The sequence below is a fragment of the Hemiscyllium ocellatum genome, chromosome 35, assembly GCF_020745735.1.
Source record: "Hemiscyllium ocellatum isolate sHemOce1 chromosome 35, sHemOce1.pat.X.cur, whole genome shotgun sequence".
NCBI lineage: Eukaryota > Metazoa > Chordata > Chondrichthyes > Orectolobiformes > Hemiscylliidae > Hemiscyllium > Hemiscyllium ocellatum.
In genome coordinates, this window is record NC_083435.1 from 31,868,708 (window position 1) to 31,895,762 (window position 27,055).

General features: G+C 43.9%; 1 protein-coding gene across 1 annotated transcript in view; it reads right to left on the reverse strand.

The window, feature by feature from the left end:
* Positions 1 to 2,940: 2,940 nt before the first annotated feature.
* Positions 2,941 to 27,055, reverse strand: part of LOC132832897 (collagen alpha-1(V) chain-like) — a 109,619-nt gene continuing 85,504 nt past the window's right edge. Inside the window, exons 45-54 of the mRNA XM_060851109.1 lie at positions 26,749 to 26,802; positions 25,464 to 25,571; positions 22,546 to 22,599; positions 19,001 to 19,036; positions 16,745 to 16,798; positions 14,232 to 14,502; positions 7,985 to 8,097; positions 6,017 to 6,085; positions 4,842 to 5,075; positions 2,941 to 4,176 (exon numbers count right to left, since the gene is read on the reverse strand). Of these exons, the coding sequence (XP_060707092.1) occupies positions 4,030 to 4,176; positions 4,842 to 5,075; positions 6,017 to 6,085; positions 7,985 to 8,097; positions 14,232 to 14,502; positions 16,745 to 16,798; positions 19,001 to 19,036; positions 22,546 to 22,599; positions 25,464 to 25,571; positions 26,749 to 26,802 (1,140 nt within the window). The 3' untranslated portion in view covers positions 2,941 to 4,029. The remainder of the gene's footprint in view (positions 4,177 to 4,841; positions 5,076 to 6,016; positions 6,086 to 7,984; positions 8,098 to 14,231; positions 14,503 to 16,744; positions 16,799 to 19,000; positions 19,037 to 22,545; positions 22,600 to 25,463; positions 25,572 to 26,748; positions 26,803 to 27,055) is intronic.

Genomic DNA, 27,055 nt, shown 5'->3' on the forward strand with positions numbered 1-27,055 from the left:
GATTTGATACCTGGACTTCAGCAGTTAGGTTATGAAGAGAGGTTATACAAATGAGGCCCTTTTATTCTACTGATCAAAGTCTTTGTGATATTAACAGGAAAAGACAGTGAAGAAAAATATGAACTATTTCCACTAGTTGGGGATTCTAGAAGTCCAAAGATGTGCGGGTCAGGTGAATTGGCCAGTGTTAGGTGTATTAGTCAGAGGGAAATGGGCCTGGGTGGGTTACTCTTCAGAGGGTCAGTGTGGACTTGTTGGGCTGAAGGGTCTGTTTCCACACCGTAGGGAATCTAATCCAATCTAATCTGGAACTGGGCACCATGGGCTGAGAATTAGGGCCAGACCGTTCAGGAGAAATGTTAGAGAGAAACTTCTACACATAAGTGGCAGTAGACATTTGGAACTTTCTTCCACAAGTGGCAGTGGGGGATGCTTGATCAGTTGTTAATTTTAAATTTGAAATAGATACTTTTTTGTTCAGCAAAGGTACTATGGAATATTGGCCAATGGCAGGTATGTAAAATTAGGTCACAGCTCAGCTATGATATCATTGAATGGCAGAACAGACTGAATGATCTACTCCTGTTCCTGTATCCTGTGGCCATGTGCCACAATGTCCTTGAACATTTACTCTGCTTACTGCCCCATATTGCATTCTTCCACCAGGCAACTCCTCTGCTTTCAAATGTGAAATATATTAATGCAAGTTTATTCATCCAGCCTTGTAAAATGTGCCCATTTCAATCAAGTGATTAACAGATTTATATATTTCATAACACACGCCTTAGCTGTTTGGAAATAATACTGGAAGATTATTTGAAAGTGGATGCATCACTGCACTTCCACAACATCACAAATATGAAGCCTGTTGGGGAAGAAAGTTTTAAAGTATTGGGGACGTGATTACTGAAATGACTAAACAGGACTGAGAAATAATTCAAAGAGAGAATTAGACCCATACATGGGCTTTAGTTTATCATTAGCCTACTAGGGAAAAAATTCAGTCCCTTAGTCACTTCAATTGGGCACGTTCAGCAAGGATGCGATTGCTTCATTTAGAATATTGTTCAATGTACTTCAGCAAAATTGCAGAGTGGGCTGGTTTAATTTAGATTTGCTTTGGGCTATTAAATTTGAATTTCATCAAACCAAGAGACAGTGTACGTTGAAATGAAATGTCACTTGCCCTGTTCTGAGTGCCTTTAAATTAACTGAGGGACTAAGTTCTGATATTTGGGGAGACCATTCCATCCTCACTAAAACAGACTTTCAGTCACATCGAGTGGAAAGGGACAGTTCATGGCAGAGGATATCTCTTATCCAAACTTATTCCGGGGCCTGAAAGATTTTTGTTGTGTATCATACAAGTTCAACATAATCTTCTTGTTCTTATGCTCAAAGCTGGCTTCCCAGCTTCAATAATTTATGCACCTGCACAGCCACACCACTCTCCTCCTACATACACTTTAAAGCAGTGTCCTTCTTTTTATATTGTCATGTCACTTTCTTGTTTCAAACTAATCACTCCTATTACTCCTACACCACAGATACAGGGTGGAGTAATGTGTACTATTGACAAGTTGCATTACATTAACTCACACACTCCTCTGATAGAGGCCTTATGTTTGCAAGCTCCTATCAACTACATAGACAAGGGCAACAAATGCATGGGAACACCACCGTCTGCATATACCTTTGTAAGCCACACCCCCTCCCTGTTGGAGCTACATGCCTTAGTGGTTCCTAGTTCATTCACCATTGCTTGGTTAAAATCCTAGAACTTCCTTCCCAGAAGCATACCTAACACCCCAAGAATTCATCAAGGCAGCTCACTGTCACCATCTCCAGAGCAATTAGAGGTGGGCAAGAAATGATAAGCACATACACTGAAAAAATGAAGTGGAAACACGTGTTGGACTGGAACCGTATCTGATGGAGTTGACACATTAATGAAATGGGGAGGGAAGAGGTTAGATCTTGAAGGGCAGACCAAGCTGCTTAACTTAAACCATCCATCGGGAAGAATCCACTCGTTTTGAATTTGCAGGGAAGTAGCAACTGCTTATTTATTACTGTCTTATTTTAATACAGAACATTTGAAAGTAGATTCAATAAATTAGTGTTGTTGATAAAATCACTGCAAAAATAATGTCAGAAAGCTAAAGAGGGTGTCAGGCAGCCAAGGTGAAAATAAAAAACAATGAACTTGGGTTGATATAGCACAGATGTGAACTTAGACCATTGTTGTTTAACTGCCTGTCGACAAAGTAGTGCCCCACTATTGTATAAATAGATGTGCAGCAGCCAATTTGTTCATCGAGAATTCCCATAAACAGCAAAGACGGAGAGAAATGTGTTTTAAATGATGGTGGAAGGAAAATATTGTACTCAAGCCAGAGGTTGCCACCCCAATTGCCTACAGCCCACTCTCACTAATGCACTGGCTCTTCCTCAAGATTGTGGGCGTGGGATGCAGAGGACTCCACTCATCCAGTTTAAACATCACACCCCAAAGTCAGCATCTGCAGCTGTACAGCACTCCCTCAGGACTTTTTCAGGAGATGCTTCGGCCAAACCTCTGCAATACAGTGTGCGAGCAGCGGGTTTTAATCCCACAACCTCTGACTCGCAGGCAGGAGTGTTACCCACTGGTCCAGAATAGACAGCCAAGTATCAAATCCAATGTTTGAGAAGGGTCAAAGCCAACAAGGCAAACAAATTAAAAGGTTATGTAAAGTAGATGTGAATGTGAATTTTTGAAACGCAAAGATCAACCACGATCATAGGGAATGGCAGAGACAGGTTGAGGGGTAGAATGGTCTAACTCTGCTCCTAATTTGTATGAACAAGCAAAGCAGATCCTTTTAATGTTTACTTTGGTATTCACCTCTCTATGGGAAATAAAGTCAAAACTGATAATAAAAGAAGAGACAGGCAGGGTAGTGTTGGTGATTTATGATCTATTGAAAAATTCGCTCCACTCAGACAGTACAGTACAGCTGATGACCTACCACATAACGCCTACAGTTAATCTCTCAGACCAAAAGAAATGTAATGAAAGCAACAAAAAAAAGCATCAGAGTGAAAGCGCAGCAAGCTTTGTGCCCTGCTCAAACTGGGATCCTGTGGAGGGGAGGTGGGGGTGTTGGCTGCTGTGGCAAAGAGTATAAAATGCAAGGTGGGGGGAAAAGCGAGCGAGAGAGAGAGAGCGGAAGGGAAAAGGTGGCATTGGGACAGGGGGAGAGCATGGGTTAGTGAGCATGTTTGGAAGAGTATAAGCGCGGGGTGAGAGAGAGGGTGAAAAGTGGAATTTTTTTTTAAAAACCACACGTCAGACACCTTCAGGGGTTTCTATACAGAAAATTAACACAACAAGCAGCAATTTATAGATATATTTTACATTAGAAATAAAAAATACTTACAAACATATAACACTCTGAGCACCTTTTCTTTTTTAAAAAAAGGAGAGTAAATACAATTTTGGAGCACCATATTTACTAGTAAAGCTTCACAGACTTAAATTCATCATTTCTTTACTGTTGGTTCAATTTACGGAAGATTTGCGAATTTAAATAATATTGTCTCTCTCTCTCTCTGTTGTGGTTTTCTTTTATATTACAATCTATGGAGAACACTTTGTTTAATTAAAAAAAAACAGAAGAAACACATTTCTCATCTCGCCGGTCTTCTTTGAAAAAAATAATCCCGCCTCATACCAGTGCACTACCACCAAAGGGATAATGGTCTTAAAGGGCCAGTACAGTGGAGGGAAATGGGAGACAATTTAACGTATATGTTTCTATATTCTTGTTGACACACACATAACTGTTCTCTGAGGATCTTCAGCCAGGAGAACACGATCGGGAGCAAATCGCAGGCTGCAATTTTCTCTCTTCTCCCCGAGGTGGTATTGTTCGCAGGACTGTTTGACATAGGGCTGGACGAGGAAGGGTCGGTGGTGCTGGTGATAGTGACACTAGTCGCGGTGGGGTGGGATGTGTGTGTGTTTTTTTTATTCTAATCATCGTTTTATCCCTGGAAGCAGACGGGTCCCACATCAAATCCAAACTTCTGGTTGGGTTCGGCGAAATCCGTGAACAGCACATCGACGAAAGGCATCTGCTCGACCTGTGGAGTATTGATCTCTAGAACTGTCTTGCCGTTCCCTTTCCTCAGCTGGGATAGGACATGAAAGAGAAAATGTTAGCAGGAGTTCATCCCAACTGGAGCAAATCTCATCCCACATCAACCCCATTCAAAAACTTGTATAGACGGTCTCCATCTCGTAGCTTTTACCTGTGGTTTTGCACTCCCATTTTCTCTCCCAGGATGGATCTTTAACTTTTGACCAGCTTTTCTCTCTTTCCCAGGTGAAGTCTTTCATTTCACTCAATCCCTTTCCTCCTATCTGGGTATAATCTTTTGTTTTCCCCCAGTTTTACCTAGATTGTATCCAGAGTAAACTCTTTCTACACCTGTCCCACTTCCAGAACAGATACACCATATGGGAATAAATAGAAAATAAATCTTCCTGTATTCTCTTAAATTGAAAAGTAAAGCTCTCTTCAAACTGTCCCCATCAAACACTGCCAGTATAGAGACGGCACAGTATTAGATGAGAGTAAAGCTTCTTCAACTCTTAAATTGAAAACAGACTGAAGGTAAACTTCTCTTGACACTATCCAATCAAACACTCCCAGGAGAGGGACAGCTCAGGATTAGATATACAGTAAAGCTGTCTCTACACTGTTCCTATCATTATCCAATTCCTTTCACATTCATTAACTAGACCTCCCAGGGAAATGGAGGACACATGGCAGGTTGTGAGAGCTGAGACTGACCGCACAGCCATCCACGATGGCTTTGATGTAGGGGTTGTTATCGAATGACATCTCCTCATCATTGGATCCCAGAAAACGCATGGCTTTGTCGTAATTGTCGGTTGCCAGGTGGTGCCAGGCTACCGAGCGATGGCAGTGATAGGTGAAGTTCTGGCGAGCTGACACACTCAGCAATCTTAGGAATGTCATCTGGACAACACCAACTGGGTTACTGTCGGAGTCCACATAGGAAAGCTGTCGGGGAGGTTAATGAAGAAAGCGATTACTTTAATATCACACTTCTTTAATATTCAGAATGCCCAGAGCTCTTCACAGAGAAAGAATTATTAGCTCACTGCTGCAGGTAACATAACATTCAAGTGTGCACAGAAAGATTCCACAAAAAGCACTGTGATAAATGCTCAAGTCAACTGTTTGATGATACTGATGTCAGGAATACAACATTGTCCCAGAAGACCAGAAAGCAGTGACAATCTCTTCTTCGAAACAGTGACTGACGGATACTTTACAATGACCTCTAAAGGCTGACAGTTCCTCCGTTTAACAGCTCACACAAAACATGCATCCTCTATCTCTCCAACAGTACAGCACTCCCTCAGTACTGGCTCTTCAAGAGTGCAGCACTCCTCCGTACCGACCCGCTGACAAAGACAGAGGTACAAGCACAGACATTGAGACAGACAGATAGACACAGGGAGAGAGACAGGTAGGCACACATGCAGAAACAGACAGATACAACACAACCACTGTGTGCCATGACAATCACACATCAGCAGATACTGACCACAAATGGTGATATGGTGCCCAGAACTGCATAGATGGGCACACGCATGCCTGTGTGTAGAGGCGTGTGTGTATGAGTGAGAGAAAGAGAGAGAGAGAGAGAGAGAGAGAGAGTCATTTTCAAATATTTGCCCAAGGTCTCCTGTTTCCTCTGATAAGAACCAACAGTTACATAACAGTCACAAACTCCCTCTGCCCCCATCCCTGCTGTCACTAATCCAGTAGACACTGCCGTGTTTACCACAGCTGAAGTCTGGTACTGTAGAGGTGAGAAGAACAAAGTCTGTCACAGACAGACAGAGTGCGCAGTTGAGCACAAACTTTTCCTATGTGAGTCTGCGTTCTGGCTCCTCCTCTCCCCCACACCCTCCACCTTCTTGCATGGTTCTTACCTGGGCTCCCCGTTTGAACTCACTGAACCAGGCTCCTGGATACTCATTGTTCCAGGAAGACATCTTCACCTGAAGGACAACAACAGGACAGAGTCTGTACCAGCTTTTATTATATTCACTGTAGTCAGAACCAATAAAGGCAAGAAGAAATCCTTAGCCTATCTGCCCTGCTCCAGAAAATAATCCTCAACTCTCCAGCTGATATTCCCCACCCTATGGCCAATAGTTCACAAACCCAAAGAAAATCTTCACCTTTTGACCAAATTACCCAAAAACTCTGGCCAATAGTCACCATCATTCCAGTCAACATTCCCCATCACTCTCGTCTATAATTCCCCACTCTCCAGTTAACAACCCCAAAACCACCTGTCTATAACCAAACTCTCTGTTAATAGCAAACCCAAAGCCTCCTGTCTTTCATCCCCACTCCCCGGTTAATAGCCTCCAAACCTCCAGTCTGTAATTCCCACTCTCCAGTTAATCACCCCCAAACCTCCAGTCTATAATCCCCATTCTCCAGTTAATCACGCCCAAACCTCCAGTCTAGAATCCCTACTCTCCAGTTAATCCCCCCCAATCCTCCAGTCTATAATCCCCATTCTCCAGTTAATCACCCCCAAACCTCCAGTCTAGAATCCCTACTCTCCAGTTAATCACCCCCAAACCTCCAGTCTAGAATCCCTACTCTCCAGTTATCACCCCCAAACCTCCAGTCTCGAATCCCTACTCTCCAGTTAATCACCCCAAATCCTCCAGTCTAGAATCCCCATTCTCCAGTTAATCACACCCTAACCTCCAGTCTAGAATCCCTACTCTCCAGTTAATCACCCCCAAACCTCCAGTCTAGAATCCCTACTCTCCAGTTAATCACACCCTAACCTCCAGTCTAGAATCCCTACTCTCCAGTTAATCACACCCTAACCTCCAGTCTAGAATCCCTACTCTCCAGTTAATCACCCCCAAACCTCCAGTCTATAATCCCCATTCTCCAGTTAATCAGCAAACCTCCAGTCTAGAATCCCTACTCTCCAGTTAATCCCCCCCAAACCTCCAGTCTAGAATCCCCATTCTCCAGTTAATCACCCCCTAACCTCCAGTCTAGAATCCTCATCCTCCAGTTGAAAATTCAGTTATAGGAAAGAAGAGCTAGGGCAAAGGGAGGGATAGGGTTAGAGGGGGAAAGAGGAGAAAGATGGGAAGCAGGAGAAAGAATGAGAAGTGGTAAGAGTGAGGGGGAGAGAGGAGTGAGGGAAAAAGTGAAATAGTGGAAGAGGGTTTTAAGAGTGTGTGGAGGGGTAAGAAAGATTGTGGAGAGAGAGGAAAGGGGACAAGAGGAATAGGAGAGACAGGGGTTTATAGGGTAAAAGGAGAAGAATGTGGTAAGAGAGATGAGTGAGTGGGAGAAGAGAGAGTGGAGAGAGGTAGAATGGGGAAAGGAAATAGAGGGAAAGCAGGTTGGAGGAGAAAAGGACAAGATTGGGAGAGGGGAGAGGGAGCATAGGAAAAAGGAGTAAGGAAGGAAGTAAAATGGAAGGAAAGGTAAGTACAGGAGAAAATCGAGAGAGAGAAAGAGAGAGACAGAGATACAGAGAGAGTGCAGCAGCGACAGAGAGAGAGTAGGGAAGAGGAAGCGAGGATGAAGAAAAGGAGGAAAGGAAAATGGAGAAAAAGGGTTGAAGATTGAAGGGTAAAGAGGGTGAGAGTGGTGGTGGGGAAAGAAAGTCTCAGCGGGAGAGAGGTAACGAGGAAAAGGAATTAGAGGAAAGGAGGGTTAGTGGGAACAGTGGGAGAGCATGGGTGGAGAAAGAAAGAGTTGGGAAAACGGGTAAAGAGTGAGAGAGCGGAAAAGACAGAGAAGGGGTGGGATAGAGACAATCAGTGTGTACACGAGGGTAATGTGAGAAATCAAGTTAGGGCTTAGAGGGAAGTCTTGAAGTTTGCTCCAACAATTGTAGAGTCTCCACTCACCCCTTCAGATTTCTTATCTGGGAAAATACAGGTCTCTCCGCCCGCAGTGAAGTTACAGTACACCTTGAAGGAATCCGCTGCACAGCCCTGATTTGGATCAATCCAGTATTCACCTGAGGACGTACAGGGTAAAGTATGAAGACAGATTAGAAAGCAAAAAACCACTCACAAAAGGTTAGACAATCAACAAGTCCTTGGGAATGGAAATCCAGTTGCAGTGGACAGGCCTGGATCCAGTTTTATACATAGCAAGATCCCTAGTGATCAACAGGAGGAATGTAATCAGTTAAAGGTGCTCTGCGGGTTGAGGGGGGAATGCTGGTCAGGATGCATTCTTGTTCTCCAGGCCTCTGCAATCAGGATCCTTCTATGCAAGAATTTAAATCTCACTGCATCAGCTGTCCTTGATTAATGGCTTTTCCTGAAAATATCCAGCTTGCTGAGGTCTGAGGAAGATCAGACGTTGGGGGGGGGGGGGGGGTAGCAAGAGTCACAGAGGGTCAGGGAGTAGGGGAGTTTGGAGGAGCATTCTGGGACAGGCAGTCAGGATTAGAATGCCAGCTTGAAGTCTCCCTATCAAACCCTGAGAGAAGCGTGGTCCAGGGAGGACGAGGCAACTCGGGAAGTCAGGGATAGCGTAAAAACAAAAGAGAAAGCATACAATGTGGAAAAAGGCAGTGAGAAACGAGAAGATTAGGAAGCTTACAAAGACCAACAGAGAGCAACATGAAAAGAAATAAGGAGGGAGAAGATTAAATATGACGATAAGCTAGACAATAATATAAAGGAGGAGTTTCTTTCGTTATATAAAGGGCAAAAGAGAGGCAAACATGGAAATTAGGCCACTGGAAAATGACGTTGGACAGAGAGTAGTGGGGAACAAAGAAATGGCTGAGGAACTGAATAATTACTTCACATTAGTCTTCACAGTGGAAGACACAAGTAATATACCAAAAATTCAAGACAGTGAGGGGGCAGAGCCTAGTATGGTGGCCATCACCAAGGAGAAGGCACTAAAAAAACTGAATGGCCTGAACGTGGATAGATCACCTAAGCCAGATGGACTACACCTCACAGTTCGAAGGGAGATAGCTGAAGAGAAAGTGGAGGCATTAGTGGTGATTTTTCGGGAATCACTAGAATCGGGCAGGTCCCAGAGGGAGTAAGACAAAAGACGGAAATTACAGCCCAATTAGCCGAACCTTGGTTGTGGGTAAGATCCTGGAATCCATTGTGAAGGATGAGATTTCTGAATACTTGGAAGTGTATGGTAAAGTAGGGCAAAGTCAGCATGGTTTCATCAAGGGGAGGTCATGCCTGACAAATCTGTTAGAATTGTTTGAGGAATTAACAAGCAGGTTAGACCAAGTAGAGCCAATGGGTGTTATCTACCTGAACTTCAAGGAGGCCTTTGACAACATGATACACAGGAGGCTACTGAGTAAGATAAGGGCCCGTGGTATTACAGGCAAGGTGTTAGCATGGCTGTTTGGCAGAAAGTAGAGAGTGAGGATAAAAAGATCCTTCTCAGGATGGCAATTGGTGACAAGTGGTGTTCTGCAAGGCTCAATATTGGGACCACAACCTTTATACATTAACGATCTAGATGAAAGAACTGAGGGCATTCTGGCTAATTTTGCAGATGATATAAAAATAGATAGTAAGACAGGAAGCATTGAAGAGGTGGGGAGGGTGAAGTAGGATTTGGACAGGTTAGAAGAGCAGGCAAAGAAATGGCATATGGAGTATAATGTGGGAAAGTTTGAGGTCATGCATTTTGGTAGGAAAAATAGAGGCAAGGTCTATTTTCTAAATGGGGAGAAAATTCAGAAGTCCGAAGTACAAACAGACTTGAGAGTTCTAGTCCAGGATTCTCTCAAGGTAAATTTGCAGTTTGAGTCAATAGTCAGGAAGGAAATGTAATGACAGAATTTATTTTGACAGGACTTGAATACAAAAGTAGGGATGTAATTCTGCGGCTCTATAAGGCTTTGGTCAGGCCACATTTGGAACAGTGTGTAGAGTTTTGGGCTCCATATCTCAGGAAGGATGGACTGGCCCTGGAGCGGGTTCAGAGAAGGTTCACAAGAATGGTCCCAGGAATGAAAAGCTTAACAAAAGAACAAAGAACAGGCCCTTTGGCCCTCCAAACCTGAGCCAATCCAAATGTACTGTCGAAACCTGTCACCCAATTCCTAAGCATCTGTATCCCTCTGCTCCCCACCTACTCATGCATCTGTCCAGACGCATCTTAAATGAATCTACCATGCCTGTCTGTACCACCTCTGCTGGCAATGTTCCTCTGTGTAAAGTACTTGTCCCCCTTTTCACCTCTCACCTTGAAAGTATGACTCTCGTTATTGAATACTTCACCCTTGGAAAAAGCTTATCTCTATCTACCCTGTCTATGCCCTTCATGATGTTGTAAATCTCAATCAGGTTCCCTCCTCAATCTCCTTTTCTCGAATAAAAACCAACCTAACTTACTCAACCTCCCATCATAGCTAGCACCTTCCATACCAGGCAACATCCTCGTAAACCTTCTCTGCACCCTCTCCAAAGCATCCACATCTTTTTGGTAATGTGGCACCCAGAAATGTACACAGTATTCTAAATGCGGCCGAACCAATTTTAACATGACCACCAGCTCTTATACTCAATACCCCGCCCAATGAAGGCAAGCATACCATATGCCTTGTTGACCACTCTATCCACCTTAAGGGTGCAATGGACCTGCACCCCCAGATCTCTCTGCTCATCAACTTTTTGCAAGGCTCTTCGGCTCACTGTATAATTTGCTCTTGAATTAGACTTGCCTAAATGCATCACCTCACGTTTGTCTGGATTGAACTCCATCTGCCACTTCTCGTCCAACTCTCCAGTCTATTTATATCCTCCTGTATTCTCTGACAGTCCCTTATGCTTTCTGCTACTCCACCAATCTTCATGTCATCTACAAACTTGCTGATCATACCAACAGTGCCCTCTTCCAGATCATTTATGTATATTACAAACAACAGTGGCCCCAACACTGACCCCTGTGGAACACCACTGGTCACCTTTCTCCATTTCGAGAAACTCCCTTCAACTACTACTCTCTGCCTCCTGTTGCTCAACCAGTTCTTTATCCACCTAGCTAGAAAACCCTGCACAACATGTGACTTCACTTTCTCTATTAGTTTACCATGGGGGACTTTATCAAACGCCTTACTAAAGTCCATGTATATGACATCAACAGCCCTTCCTTCACCTATCAACTTGGTCACTTCCTCAAAGAATTCTATTAAGTTGGTAAGGCACGATCTCCCCTGCACAAAATCATGCTGCCTATCACTGATAAGCCCATTCTTTTCTAAGTATAAATAGATCCTATCCCTCAGTACCTTCTCCAGTAACTTTCCCATCACCGACATCCGGCTCACTGGTCTGTAGTTACCCGGAATATCCGTACTACCCTTCTTGTACAGGGGGACAACATGAGCAACCTTGCAGTCCTCCGGCATATCACCTAATGTTTAAAGATGCCACAAAGATATCTGTCAGGGCCCCAGCTATTTCCTCTCTCGCCTCCCTCAGCAACCTGGGATAGATCCCATCCGGTCCTGGGATTTGTCCACCTTAATACCCTCTAGTCTACCCAACACAGCTTCCCTACTTATGTCAACATGATCCAGACTAATCAAACTTTTATCTCTAATCTCAACATTCATCATGTTCCTCTCCTCAGTGAATACTGAGGCAAAGTAATCATTCAGAATCTCACTCAGTTTCTCAGGTTCAACACACAGCCTTCCTTCATTATCCTTTAGTGGACCAATCCTTTCTCTAGTTACCCGCTTGCTTCTTATAGAAGATTAAAATGCTTTGGGATTCTCCTTAATTCTGCTCGCTAAAGCTATTTCATGACTCCTTTTAGCTCGCTCGATTCCTCATTTAAGACTGGTCCTACTCTTCCGATATTCACCCAGGGCCCATTCTGTTCTTAGCTGCCTGTACATTATGTACGGTTCCCTTTTTCTCTTCGCTAGTCGTAAGATTTCTCCTGTCATCCACAGTTCACGAATCTTGCCTTTCCTATCCTTTGCCTTCAACGGGACATGCCTATCCTGCACTGTCTTTGAAAGCCTCCCACATATCAAATGTGGACTTCCCTTCAAATAGCTGTATCCAATCCACATTTTCCAGCTCCTGCCTAATTTTGATATAATTGGCCTTGGCCCAGTTTAGTACTCTTCCCTTAGGACCACTCCCATTTTTATCTATGAGTATTCTAAAACTTACAGAATTGAGGTCATTGTTCCCAAAGAAATCCCCCACAGCAACTTCTACCACCTATCCTAGCTCATTCCCCAACACCAGGTCCAATATGGCTCCTTCTCTCGTCAGGTTATTTTCTAGATTAGAGTGGTACTGGAAAAGCACAGCAATTCAGGGCAGCATCCGGGGAGCAGGAAAATTGACGTTTCGGGCAAAAGCCCTCCATCAGGAATGAAGTGTTTTTGCCCGAAACGTCGATTTTCCTGCTCCTCGGATGCTGCCTGAACTGCTGTGCTTTTCCAGCACCACTCTAATCTAGAATCTGGTATCCAGCATCTGCAATCCTTGTTTTACCTCGTCAGACTACTGACATACTGCTCTGGAAAACTCTCCTGGACGCTTCTTACAAATTCTACCCCATCCAGATCCCTGACGCTATGTGTATCCCAGACAATGTTGGGAAAATTAAAATCTCCCATGACCACTACCCTATTGCCTCTACATCTTTCCATAATCTGTTTACCTATTTGTTCTTCTACCTCACGCTCACTGTTGGGAAGTCTGTAATACAGCCCCAACAATGTAACTGTACCCTTCTTATTTCTCAGCTCCACCCATAATGCCTCACTACCCAAACCTTCCATATTGACCTCCTTTAGCACAGCCGTGACCAACAATGCAACTCCCTCCCACTTTTTACTTCCCTCCCTGTTCTGTTTGAAGCGTCTATATCCTAGGACACTTAGTTGCCAATCATGTCCTTCCTTCAACCAAGTCTCTGTGATTACAATAACGTCATACTCCCAGGGGCCAATCCAAGCCCCAAGTTCATTTGCCTTACATATTGTACTCCTTGCATTAAAGTAGATGCATTTCAGGCTACCAGTTCTTTTGCATTCATCTACTCTCTGCTACTCTTCCCCTTATTAATGCTATCTTCATGATTCTTTCAGTGCCCAGTTTCCACCTTGCAGTCTACTTGCCTTTTCTTCTGGTTCCCAGCCCCCTGCCACATTAGCTTAAAACCTCCCAACAGCAGTAGCAAAAACTCCCCAAGGACCCTTGGAGGAACGTTTGAGGACTCTGGGTCTATACTCAATGGTGTTTAGAACAATGAGGGCGGTTCTAATTTAAACTTGCAGAATGGTCTGGACAGAGTGCATGTTGGGAAGATGTTTCCATTGGTGGGAGAGACTAAGACCCGAGGGCACAGCCTTACAGTATAAGGAAGATCTTCTAGAATGGAGGTAAGGAGAATCTTCTTCAGCCAGAGGGTGATGAATCTATGCAATTCACTGCCACAGAAGGCTGTGGAGGTCAGGTCACTGAGTGTATTTAAGGCTGAGGCAGATGGATTTTTGACTGTCAGCGGAATCAAAGGTTACAGAGAGAAAGTACGAGAATGTGGATGACAAACTTATCAGCCATGATTAAGTCTGCTCCACAATTCAATGGGCTGAAATGCTTAACTTCTGCTCCTTTGTCTTATGGTCTTATGAGGGAACCGAGTATCAATCCTGGGCTACATCCTCTCAGAGCTGCAGAGGTTCAACTGCATGGCAAGAATCCCCATCGACTTGCAATTCAAAGTATTCGAAAACGTTAGCTAATGGGTCAGCTTTCCTATGTATCAACATGCATGGGTCACCTTGGCTCACTATGCAAAAAACATATCTCTGAGCCCCAATAAACTCCCAGACACTTGGGGTCAAACAGTTATTGAAAGAAGCACCTCAATTTTGGAGCAGCAGTAAGGAGGGAGCCCTGCATGTCAGAGGGTCTGTACCGAGAGAGTCCCGTATATCAGAGGATCAGTACTGAAACAGTGCTGTGCTGTCAGGTGGTCACTACTGAGGGAGTGCTGCACTGTCAGAGGGTCAGTACTGAAGCAGTTGCCGTGCAGTCAGGTGGTCAGTACTGAGGGTGCATTGCACTGTCCAAGAACCAGTGCCATAATGGTCTTAAGGTTTAAGGTACCACAGGGACATACCATCCTGGTAGTCTTCATGACAGAGCTGCAGATCCCTGCAGGTGCGTGCTGGATTTTCCTTTGTGCCAATGGGGTGTCTCATCTGTTCAATCTCCACCTTTAGCGAGTTCAATGATCCAAAGATTTCCTCCATGCCATCAGCATAGTCCAGGATTTCATCTCCCATCACCTGATCATCAGGCTCCATCTTGCTGCCATCGACGGACACTGAGCGTTTGCTCTTCTTGCGCCTCTGGATAGGTAGCGGTTGAATTACTTCACCAGGTGGGCCCTAGGTTTCAATGGAGAAACAAGGATTGAGCTGTGCTGGCTGGACCTTTCCCTCTAAAACTCAAGAGTATCCAAACTCAAAACAACTGAGCCTGACTCCATAATGTTAAAAGGTTTAATCAGTTTCCATGCTCCTCCCAGCAATGCTCCCCTCTCTAAGGCAGTTGCTGCCTTCCAGAATGATTATTAGCAGTGCCCATGACATGGTGATGAAAACGGATTCGGCCTTCTCTGCATTGTCCCATTATACTCTTTCCATGGCAGGTACAGCACAGGGTTAGAAAGAGTTAAGCTCCTTTTATACTGTCCCATCAAACACTCCCGGGGAGATACAACACGTGTTAGCTATGACCATTATCTCTCTCTACTCTTTGAACATAAAATAAAGCTTCTTCAAACACTCCTGGGACAGGAACAACACAGTGTTAGACACATAGTAAAGCTCCATCTAATCTCTTTATTTTCAATTTACTTTCATTTTAAGCTTTTTAACTGAATATAAATTTCCCTCCACTCCTTTACACTGGAAACAAAGCTTCCTCTCCTCTTTTAGACCAAAAGTAGAGTTTTAAACAGTGAAGGACAGGAACAGCTTGGGTTAGATATAAGATAAAGCTCCTCCTACACTAGCAGTTTTCAAATAGCCAGGCCATGGTCAGCATCAGATTAAATACATTGGGTTAGATACTGTTTAAATCACCCTCTTCTATTTTAAACTGAAAGTAAATCTCCCACTGCTCTTCTAAACTGAAATTAAAGCTCCATCGATACTGTCCCCATGAAACACAGGTACAGGTACAACACGTGGTTAAATACAAGTTAAAGCTCATTCTATGCTGTCTCCATCGCACATTCCCAGGACAGGGAAGGACAGCATTTGGTTCAATAAATACTGAAGGACAAGTACAGCATCTGAAGAGATATGGAATAGAGCTCCATTCTACTATCCCCCATTAAACATTGCAAGGCCAGGTACTGCATGGAGTTAAATATAGAATAAAATTGCACTGTCCCCACCAAATGCTGCAGGACAAGTACAGCACCAGGTTAAATACAGAGAAAATCTTCCTCCGACACTAGCCCTTTTTCAAATTCTCAGGCAATATTTAGCAGGGGTTAAATATTCATTAAATAATCACCCATATTGTTGCCATAAAGCACTCCCAACAAGGATGTAGCACAGAGTTAGACATACACCGTTCCCATCAAACAATCTCAGGACAGTACAGCATGGCTAGGTGAAGGGTAAAGTTGCCACTGCTTTTTGAACTGAAAGTAAACTGTAAGTAAAGTTCCCCAATACTGTCCACATCAAACACTCCCAGGACATGAACAGCACCTGGTTAGATTTTTGAGTCAAGTTCTTTAAACTTTTAAAAATAAAGTCACAGATGACACTGCTGTCATCAAACAGGTACAGTACAGGGCTAGATACACCATAAAGCTCTCTCTTCTCTTTTCAACTGAAAGTAGAACTGTCCCCATAGAAGACTTCCAGGAAAGGTATAGCACTATGTTAGATACTGAGTCAAACTCCTTCAATGCTGTCCTCATCAAACGCTCCCAGAACAGGTATAGCATGGGGTTAGATACTGAGCAAAATGCCATCCACTCATTTAAACTGTAAGTAATGATCCTTTAATCTTTTAAGCTAAAAGTAAACAGAAAGGAAAGCCCCTGAGACACTGTCCTATCAAACATATCCAAGACAGGGTTAAGTAAAACTTACTCTAAACTTACCCCATCAAATACGCACAGAAAAGATACAGCATGGGGTTAGGTAGAGAGTAAAGTTCCCTCTTCACTGTTCCACAGAATCTGTGGAATATTTTTAATTACATCAGATATTCTATATCCATATGACATGCCATATTCACAACCTGCCTAATTGAAGCAGCCAATCTACACTGAGCTAGAACTGATGCCTGGTCTTTGGAAAGAGATTCCAATCAGATCAGTCTCAGTTGAATTACAGCAGAAGAATGTGAACTGATTCAATGCCATTTTCATGCTGTACCAGCCAGTTCCACCTCAAAAACGCTCCGTGGATACTGCAGACTTCTGTTCTCTGGAGGCTGATGGAGCCCCAGTTGAGTGTATAGACAAGTGGTAAGTGCAACACATCAGTTGGCCAAGCAAAGCCTGGAACACACTCTCCAAGCTTCCTTAGCTGGAGTCAGAGGCTAACTCAACACTATTCACTGTGGCAAAATGTGCAAAAGCCATCAATCGATTCAACTTACAGGAACACCAGGAGGACCAGTAACACCTCGCTGCCCTTTAGGACCTGCAGTACCCTGCAAGAATCAGAGGAGAAAGAGAGAGGGAGGACATGGTCAAATACAACACATGTATTTATACAGCACTTTTAACATAGTCAAACATCATAAAGCATTTCACAGCAGCATTGTCAGCCAAAGCATGACACCAAGTTGCTTAACAGGACACGGCATCAAAGGGACAGGTTTTAACAGGAATCTTAAAGGGGAAGCAGCGAAGTATGGGGACAGAATTCTGGGCCTTAAGGGCCCAGGCCGCTGACAGCACAACCACCAATAGTGTAGCAATCAAAATCAGGGATGCTGAGGAAACTAGAGGGGAAGACAATGATGGCAGAATATACACGGGCAAGGGAGAGTGTGGGGTTGAAGGAGGGGGTCAGAGTTGAACTACTGCCCGGTCAATGGATGACCACTGATAATACAGTTCTACATGTCAGTCTCAGAGATTTGCATTGTCACTTCCATGCTTTGTTTCAGCAAACCCAGCAAAACAGGTTTCACACAGACATTACATGTATTACTCAGCCTGGATAGTAAGAGCCCCCCAGAAACAAGACTGCTACCGGTACGTACCGCTAGGGAAGCTCCCAGTGTTACTCCATTGAAGGCCAGTGAAAGATTAGAGGAAGGCCCTGCAGGAACTGCTGTTAATGCCACTGAAATCATCAGTCCCAGCACCGAGATTACTTTGGCAACCTGCCTGGCAAACTCAACTCTACCCATTGCAAGCAGTTCAAGGGTCATATCGATCGTCCCATCCCAAACTCACCCACAGCCACACAGAGGACAAGGCTTCAGTCAACATCAGCACTGCTCTATGAGCACAACGCAGGGCGTTGATGTGACAGGTGACTGAGGAACCTGGCTGGGCAGATTCTGCTCAGTATCCCAAGTACCCAGGTGAGGGAGACCTCAGTCCATTCCAGCCCACCAAGACTGGCCTTGCACAGCCACCTTGGCTGCATGCACTGCTGTACAACTCTCAGAATCACAGGATTGTATTGTTGTAGAAGGAGACCATTTAGCCCACTGTATCTGCACCATTTCTATATCGTCCTGACAATCCCTTGCCTTTACCCTGTATCCCTGCACTCCATCTGCATCAAAACAACTATCTAATGGCCCTCTTGAATGCCTCAATTTAACCTGTCCCAACCTCACTGCCTGGCAATGCATTCCATTCTGTAACTACTCACTGTGTAAAAAGATTGATCTCTCATAACCCTTACTTGTTTGGTCATTATATAATCAATGCCCTCTTGACCACTTTTGTTTTATGAGCCGAAACAGCTTCTTCCTAACTGTTATATCCAGCCTGCTCAGGATTTTGAAAACCTTTATCAAATCCCCTCTTAGCCTTCTTCTGACCAAGGAGAACAATTGCAACTTCTTCAATCTAACCTCGTCACTAAAGTTTGCATCTCAAGCTCCAGTTCTAGTCTCAGAGGACATTCAAACTTTGAGCTGTCTGCTAGACGTGAGGGGGAAATGAACGTACAAGGTCTAGTGAATTGCTGGGTGATGGACATATTTGATGCATCTTTTTGGAAAGATGTACGAAGGAGCAATGGAGCAGTCGTCTGGTATGTTCAACAGATTGGTTCCAATCATGCACTTGTTTCAGATTCTAACCCAACATCAGGCACAACGGGTGAAGATTGTTCAAATTCTGGGGTAACACTCTCAATATTCAAAGTTGTTACTCTTGTCAAGTTTCAATCTGCAGATGCCTTCCCTCCCACCCCAACCCCACAAAAGTGAGCTTTACAGGTTGTGAAAATTACTTAATTTTGGGCCTTTCCAGTTTCAGGACCTCTCCAAAGTGCTTTACTGCGAAAGCATTGTTGTGAATTTTGGTCATTGTTACAGTGCGAGAATCACTGCAGCCAAACTGCACCAACAACCCAGGCCATCTGTTTCAATGGTACGGGTTGAGGGATACATATTGGCCTATCTTACTAGGAAGAACTCACCTTCTCTTTAAAATTGTGCTGTGGGGACACTGATGGAATTTCTTACTCACAGCTCTCCCTTTACAACGAGCTTCTTTGCAGCTGCAGTGATAAAGTGGTTCTCTAAAGAATCTAGCATTCCACAGAGACGATCAACATTTCATCCCAGAGTCGAGGTACGTGCTCTCTGTCTGGGTTCTCTAAAAGACTGTGGCTGCAATGTTACCCTCACTCTCAGACATAGTTTTGAATAGAGTTGACTCACCTGAGAACCTTTCGACCCTTTAGGACCAGGCGGACCCTAGAAGACAAGAATGGAACCAGAAACACATTAGAAAGACAGCAGTGAAGGCATCTCCAACACAGTAATGTCATACACCTCAAAGTAGACAGCAGCCAGAGCTGCAGCAGAATTGGCTGAAGGAGTCCAGCATCAAGCAAGGTGTCCCCATAATCATCAAATAAGTCAAAATACTGTGGGCATTGGAAATCTGAAACAGACACAGAATGCTGGAGGTCTTACAGCATCTGTGGAGACAGAAGCACAGTTAACATAGTCCAGGATGACTCTTCATAAAGAGTCAATAGACAATAGGTGCAGGAGTAGGCCATTCTGCCCTTCGAGCCTGCACCACCATTCAATATGATCATGGCTGATCATTCCTAATCAGTATCCACTCCCTGCCTTATCTCCATAACCCTTGATTCCACTATCTTTGAGAGCTCTATCCAACTCTTTCTTAAATGAATCCAGAGACTGGGCCTCCACTGTCCTCTGGGGCAGAGCATTCCACACAGCCACCACTCTCTGGGTGAAGAAGTTTCTCCTCATCTCTGTCCTAAATGGTCTACCCCGTATTTTTAAGCTGTGTCCTCTGGTTCGGAACTCACCCATCAGCGGAAACATGTTTCCTGCCTCCAGAGTGTCCAATCCTTTCATAATCTTATACATCTCAATCAGATCCACTCTCAGTCTTCTAAACTCAAGGGTATACAAGCCCAGTCGCTTCAGTCTTTCAGTGTAAGGTAATCCCTCCATTCCAGGAATTGACCTGGTGAACCTACGCTGCACTCCCTCAATAGCCAGAATGTCTTTCCTCAAATTTGGCGACCAGAACTGCACACAGTACTCCAGGTGTGGTCTCACCAGGGCCCTGTACAGCTGCAGAAGCACCTCTTTGCATCTATACTCAATCCCTCTTGTTATGAAGGCCAGCATGCTATTAGCCATCTTCACTACCTGCTGTACCTGCATGCTTGCCTTCATTGACTGGTGTACAAGAACACCCAGATCTCTCTGTACTGCCTCTTTACCTAAATTAATTCCATTGAGGTATAATCTGCCTTCCTGTTCTTGCCACCAAAGTGGATAACCATACATTTATCCACATTAAACTGCATCTGCCATGCATCTGCCCACTCACCTAACTAATCCAGATCACCCTGTAATCTCCTAACATCCTCATCACATTTCACCATGCCACCCAGCTTTGTATCATCAGCAAATTTGCTAATGTTATTGCTGATACCATCTTCTATATCATTAACATATATTGTAAAACGCTGCGGTCCCAGCACGGATCCCTGCGGTACCCCACTGGTCACTGCCTGCCATTCCGAAATGGAGCCGTTTATCACTACCCTTTGTTTCCTATCAGCCAACCAATTTTCAATCCAATCTAGTACTTTGCCCCCAATACCATGCGCCCTAAGTTTAGTCATATTGGACTTGGTTAAAAATCACATCACACGAGGTTATAGTCCAACAGGTTTAATTTGAAGCACTTGCTTTCAGAGCGCCATTCTTTCATCAGGTGGTTCATCAGCAATGCTCTGAAAGCTAGTGCTTCCAAATAAACCTATTGGGCTATAAGCTGATGTGTGATTTTTAACTTTGTACACCCCAGTCCAACACCAGCACCTCCAAATCATTTTGGACTTGAAATGTTAACTCTGTTTTCCTCTCCACTGATGCTGAGTTTCTCAAGCATTGTTTTTATTTCAGATTTCCATCATCCATAGTATTTCGCTTTTATTCCAATGTCCAGAGGCAACCGCTTACCTCAGCACATTAAACTGCAATGAAGAAAAACACCCAAAGCAAGTGTTTTACCAGTAATCCACATATCTAAACTGGAATATTAACTCTTTTGAGTACTGATTATCTTTTAGAACTTGCACATTTGTTAGCTGCCATAAAAATTGTGAAAAACCACCCTTGTCCATTTTGTGCTTCTCCAAGTAAGATCGCTCATGAAGAGGGCTCTTTCTTGAGCTGGGCCCTCCTATTCCTCCAGACAGACTCTGGGTCACTATCTGGGTCAAAGTATTCCACTTGATTCACAACATATTCACCATTGTCAGCACTGACTCTGTCCATCACCCACAAAGAGTGGCAGCAGTGAGCACCATCATCAAAATAAATTTCAACGATTCACCTTCCAAGCCTGGGGCCTCCACCACCTAGGAGGACAAGGGCAGTAGATGCATGGAGATGCCACCTGCTGCAGGACCCCCTCCAAATCACACACCATCCTGGCTCGCAACCATATCTCTGTACCAATATTGTTGCTAGGTCAAAAGCCTGAAACTCACTTCAATCAATGTCGGTGTAATGTAAATAGAAGATGCTGGAGAAACTCAGCAGATCTGGCAGCATCTGAGGAAACAGAAGTAAAGTTAATGTTTTGAGGCCAGTTAACTGTACATTGAATAGTTATACTGGACTCAAAACGTTAACTCTCTTTGTCTCCACAGATGCTGTTAGACCTGCAGAATTTCTCCAGCAATTGCGGTTTTATTTCAGGTTTCCAGCATCTGGAGGACTTTGCTTTATAACAATGTTGCTTAGGTGGGGATGAAGAGGAAGTTGATTAAAGGATTCAGTTAGTCACAATGAACTGGTCATCGCGGGTTTGGATGAGGACTGATGGAACAACGGTCTTATCCTACATAGTACAGGTCATTCTGGCATAATGTGTGTTTCATTAACACGTACTGGCTATAACATGATCGATGTTTGGATAATGTGAACTTATAGCAATTTTCTTAGGCGATTTCATACAGCGTGATTTTTGAGAGCAGTTTTCTATTGTGCAATTTTCTATAGTGCTGAGTTGAAGAAAAATGTAACCATTGCATTACAGCAGAACGACTTGTAGTTTCTTGAGGTTCATCAACAGCCACCCCAAATCTGGAATTTGTATAGGAAGCAATATCTGCATGGTTGTAGCCACCAGAAATCAAGACTCCCCCTGCAAAGCTGAAGGTGAGCAGGTGTTGACCATTTAGTCTCTCTAACCCACTCTGCTGTTGAATAATATCATGGCTGACCTTTGTCATCAACTCCACTTCCCTGTTTCACACCTTGAATCCTCCTCAGTTGGCAAAAAGCTTGTAATCTCAGCCTTGAAAAGTTAGTCACAAGACAGGAATATCCAGTCCAGGGTGGACAGCAGAGTTTGGAAAGGGTGAATGGGTGGTGCAAAATGCAGCTTTGAATCGCTGAGGTATGAAAGTATTAACACGGACAGAGTGTCATGGGTCGAGAGGTTTTTGAAGATGCGCCCCCTCTCCTTCCCTAATGCCCTTTCTTCAACTGCATGTTTCTCTGAAAGCAGAAACTTCATTAAAGCTGGTGGCGCTATTGTAAATCCATTGGCTCCCCCTTCTTCCCATGTCCCCTGCTGTAACACTCCACTACCACTAAACTGAGCAACTGGGTCCAAAAACACCCAAGCTGGCTTCAGGTTGTTGCTGCATTCAATGACGCCCAAATACCATGGTCTTCAAGCTAGGAGTGAACCTTACCGGTAATCCAGGAGGACCAGGAGGACCGACGGGTCCCGTTCCACCGGAAATACCCTGGAACCAAAGAAAAGATAAGGTGAAAATTAAATACAAGCTCAGACTGAGAAAATTTGGACTTTTTCCTATCTCTTTCTCTCCCTCTTTGCTGTCTCACTGAGTGTGTTTGGTGCAATTTAATCCCCTGCTCCGCCTCCATGTGGCACTTATTTTTGTTCTGATTAAGGCGCTCTCTGTTTACCTAACTTCTCTCCCATGCCCAGCCAACTTGTCGAACACCAATTCTCACCATAGCTGCTTGACACTGTAACACACCAAGCACTGCAATAAGCTAATGCTGCAATGCAATGTTGTAACGTTTATGCAGGATTGCACAGAGCATAAGGCACAGAAACAGGTCCATTCTCCTGACCAGTCCAAGTTGGTGTTTCAGTTCCTCTTGAGTTAAGCCTTCCTTTTACAAAATTTTTCTTTTACGTGATTGATTCAGTTTCTTCTTAAATGCATCTAAACCCACTCACTCTCCATGTCAATGAGTCCGACAATCTCACCACTTTCTCAGGTGAGAGAGATTGGATTGCTCAGTGACTACCTTATGGCCTACAGTTACTCTCTTCTCCACAAAATAATATTCCCCCAGGATCCCTGCTCTTAAAATCTTGCTTAACGTTAAAGACTTGGATGAGGTTTGATTGTCACGTTAAAAAAACTTAACCACCACCTGTGAACAACATGATTTTAAATTCAAATGCCTTTAGAAGCTTTGTGGCATTGTTGTCCTAGTAAACTGAAATTATACATACCGCATTCAGAAGATTTTGAAATGGTTAGGATAACATTTGAACAAATATCTCCCAGTGACCAGAAATACGCACAATGAATGGAATCTCATCACAGTAACTAATTTTCGCTGGTTTGGGGTTGTGTCCTATACACAGTGACTCGGGCCAGCTTTCAGTGTGCAGTCTTTAAACTGACCCAAAATACGATGTAAACTCGTGTTGCAGAATTTGTGCCAAACATTCTGTAACCCCTTGCATATTAGTTCATTTGATTTTTATTGGTAAGGACTTCGGGCCTGGGGAAGCAGGTTAGATTCGGCTGAAACCTCCAATAGGATTAAATGGTAACTAATCTTGACGCTACCCCTGTCAGATTTCTACAGTCTTACGCAAAACACTATATGTATCATAGAATCCTGAAAATGGGGAAATAGACCATTTGGCCCAACTGGTCCATACTGACCTCTGAAGAGTAACCCGCCCAGATCCATCCCCTACCTTATATTTACCCCAAAGAATGACCAAACTTACACATCCTTGAACACTGTGGGCAATTTAGCATGGCCAATTCACCTGAGCAGCACATCTTTGGATTGTGGGAAGAAACCGGAGCACCTGGAAGAAATGCAGGCAAACATGGGGAGAAAGTGCCCAGTTGTGCCCAGAACAGACAGCTGTTCAAACCCGGGTCCCTGGTGCTGTGAGGCAGCAGTGCTAACCACCGAGCCAGCGTGCCACCCCACTGACCCACTGCGTCATAGAGTTGAATACAAATGATTGCTGTTAACAGTTTATAGTTACAGTGTTGGGCAGTTAACATTATAATGTTGACATGTTCACTTGTCAGCAGTTTGTGGAGTATTAGGTGCAGTTCCGGTTACCACGTTTATAAAGGACAGAAACTCAAGAGAAGATACAATAACAACCTACAGGGGTGATAACAGAAATGCATGGGTAAACATTTCAGAAAAGAATTGACAGATTACATCGCTTCTCTTTTGAAAAATAAAGGCTAAGGAGTCAGAAAATTCAAATTGTGAATAGCTTTGAAAGACTAGAGACAGTATGCATCCTGTATCTGTCACACATAAACAGCGCCTGGTTGCTGTTCTTACATCAATGAAGGAATCTTACCTTCAAAAAAATAACAGTCCAAAAACATTGTACCATAAGAGCAGGTCTAGGTCATTTAGCCCCTTCAGCCTGCTACACCATTCAACTGGATCACAGGTGATCTTCTAAATGAACATCACGTTCTGACATTATTCCCAAATGACTCAGTCTCTTCAATTATCCTCCATATGCAAGACGCTGGCACAGTTTACAACTGGTAATATAGAAATGAGTGAAAACCTTTGTGGTGAGAAAAAGTCTCTGAAAGCGGGCTGTTGGGGTGGAACGTTTGGTTTATGCCTGGATTTGTCGTAGCGCCAAAACCTGGAGACTGTGCCAGTAACTACTGAATGCTAACAGACAAACAAGGACCTTGTGACAGGCTGTGTGACAACATTGTACAAGAGTACATTGCCTACAAGAGCACTGTACAATGACAAAATGCAATTGCGTCATAACACTGGGAATTTGAAATTGCACTGACCGTGAGTTAAGGGGAAGAAACAGGAGGTTGGCATGAAGTCAAACTACTCAGAGAGTAAAAGGAGGCACAACAGACCGAACAGTCGCCTTCTGCACCACAGCAGTTCAGTGATTTTGGGAAAACACTTTAGGCCCAAGGACTGGTTAGAAATAACATGGACATGATGTGCCAATGACTCTTTGCACCTGTTTTGTCATTGCTGAAAGGATCAGCTCCCTCACAGGTTAAGACCACAAATGAACAAACAGTCACTTGGGTCCTTAACACCATAGTTGGAGAGAGTTGAATGACTGTACAGGTAAGCTCAGTATCAAAGAGATGGATCCGAGAGCCCAGTCAGATCACTCCTCTCCCTAGCCCAGCAGTACTAAGGCTAAATGGCTGACACCCATTTACACAGCAGAGATTAGACTCGGGTCTTTGTGGGAGCTGTAAAGACTTATTACCACAACACAAGTACCATGGGACTATGTTAAACAGCAATGCTGAAATACTGCAGGAAATTGGTGTTCATTTTAAACATGAAGGTTGAAAGTAATTACAGTGTCGCCTTTAAGTCCTTCTCTTCCCGGTGGACCCGACAGGCCTCGATCACCCTTCTCCCCCTGCTCTCCTGGTGGTCCAATCAATCCAATCAGGCCAGGGTGACCCTGAAAGACAAATGCAATGGTAAATAGACATGAAATTTAAACAGGGCAAGCACAGAATCTCAAGAGAGTCAATGCAGAAACACACATGGACCCAAAACTCTGCTACCCACCTCTCAATTCACAGCAAGGACTTTTGTTCGTCCACTCACATTGGCTTGTGGTCAAGCATTACCTTCATTTTTAAAAATTTCCACATTTGTTTTCAAGTGCCTCCGATAGCTCGCCTTTTCTCCGCACGTGTATTCTACTCATGCATATCTGAGTCCCTCTAATTATGGACTTGTGTGCAAACAACCCCGAGAGGTCCTTTGACAGGACCTTCCAAACCCACGAGCTCCACTGCCTCAAGGGCCCAGGACAACTGATGTATGGGCACACTGCCATTTGCAAGTTCTCCACCAGGTGACTCTCAAGCCAGGCTTGGAAATATCACAGTTGCTTCACAGCACTGCATGTGCACCAGTTGACCTGCATCATATCAAGAATGCAGCTGACTAGCACCACCTCTAGGGCGGTTAGCCATGTGGAATAAATGCTGACCCACCCAGCAACACCCTCATCTTGTGAATCAATAAAATGTCCCAGAACTTAACCACTCAACTATTTGGCAACTGTGCATTCAGCTGCCTGCTATTTCTTCTCTCAGCCTCTCTCCATCTCTTGCCTCCTTTAAAACCGTACTTAAACCTATCTTCTAACGAAGATCATGAGCATTAATTTGAATATCACCTCCTTTCTCTGATAATGCTCCTGTGAAGAACCTCAATTTGGCTTTCTACATTCAAGGCACTAATATAAACAAGAACTGTTGGAGATGATATGTGGAATTTGTGGAGATGGTTCAATGAGAGTGACTGCCCTCTGGCCGTGGTTTAATAGATGGGCAATGCATTTGATTTCTGAACTTTAATCCAAGTCCTCAGGGTAATTCTAGCAAACCCACTGAAAAATGAAACAGAATTTACTGCACGTGAAGGGCAGTCAGTCTACCATGTGCATATCTACATTGTTACTTGGCTTCCCTGGGAGTTGATGGTCCTGCTTCATCCATGCTCTTAGGAAAGGTGCTTCACAGGTGCTAAAAGTGAGAGCCCTATTGTTCTGGCCCTCAGTATTAAAACTGAGATGTCTGACATAGACACACACACAAAACTTCATTGTGACTTGTGGGTCTTACCTTCTCTCCCTTAGGGCCACCATCTCCCTTCAAGCCAGGTAATCCAGGGGGGCCCTAAGAGGAATTAGAGTGAGAAAGTGTCGATATCACATGACTACAAAATCTAACATATCACATATAACATAACACAGATAGAGCCAGATATGACAGAACTGGCATCAATGAGTTCCAGAAACCCGGATACTGGGATACAGAGAGATACTGGAGACAAAGATATCTCAATGTACCAGGTTCCAAAAAAGTGAGATACCAGAGAGCCATTCATTCAGCCTAGATATTAGGATACCTAGACACACCCGCTCTCCTT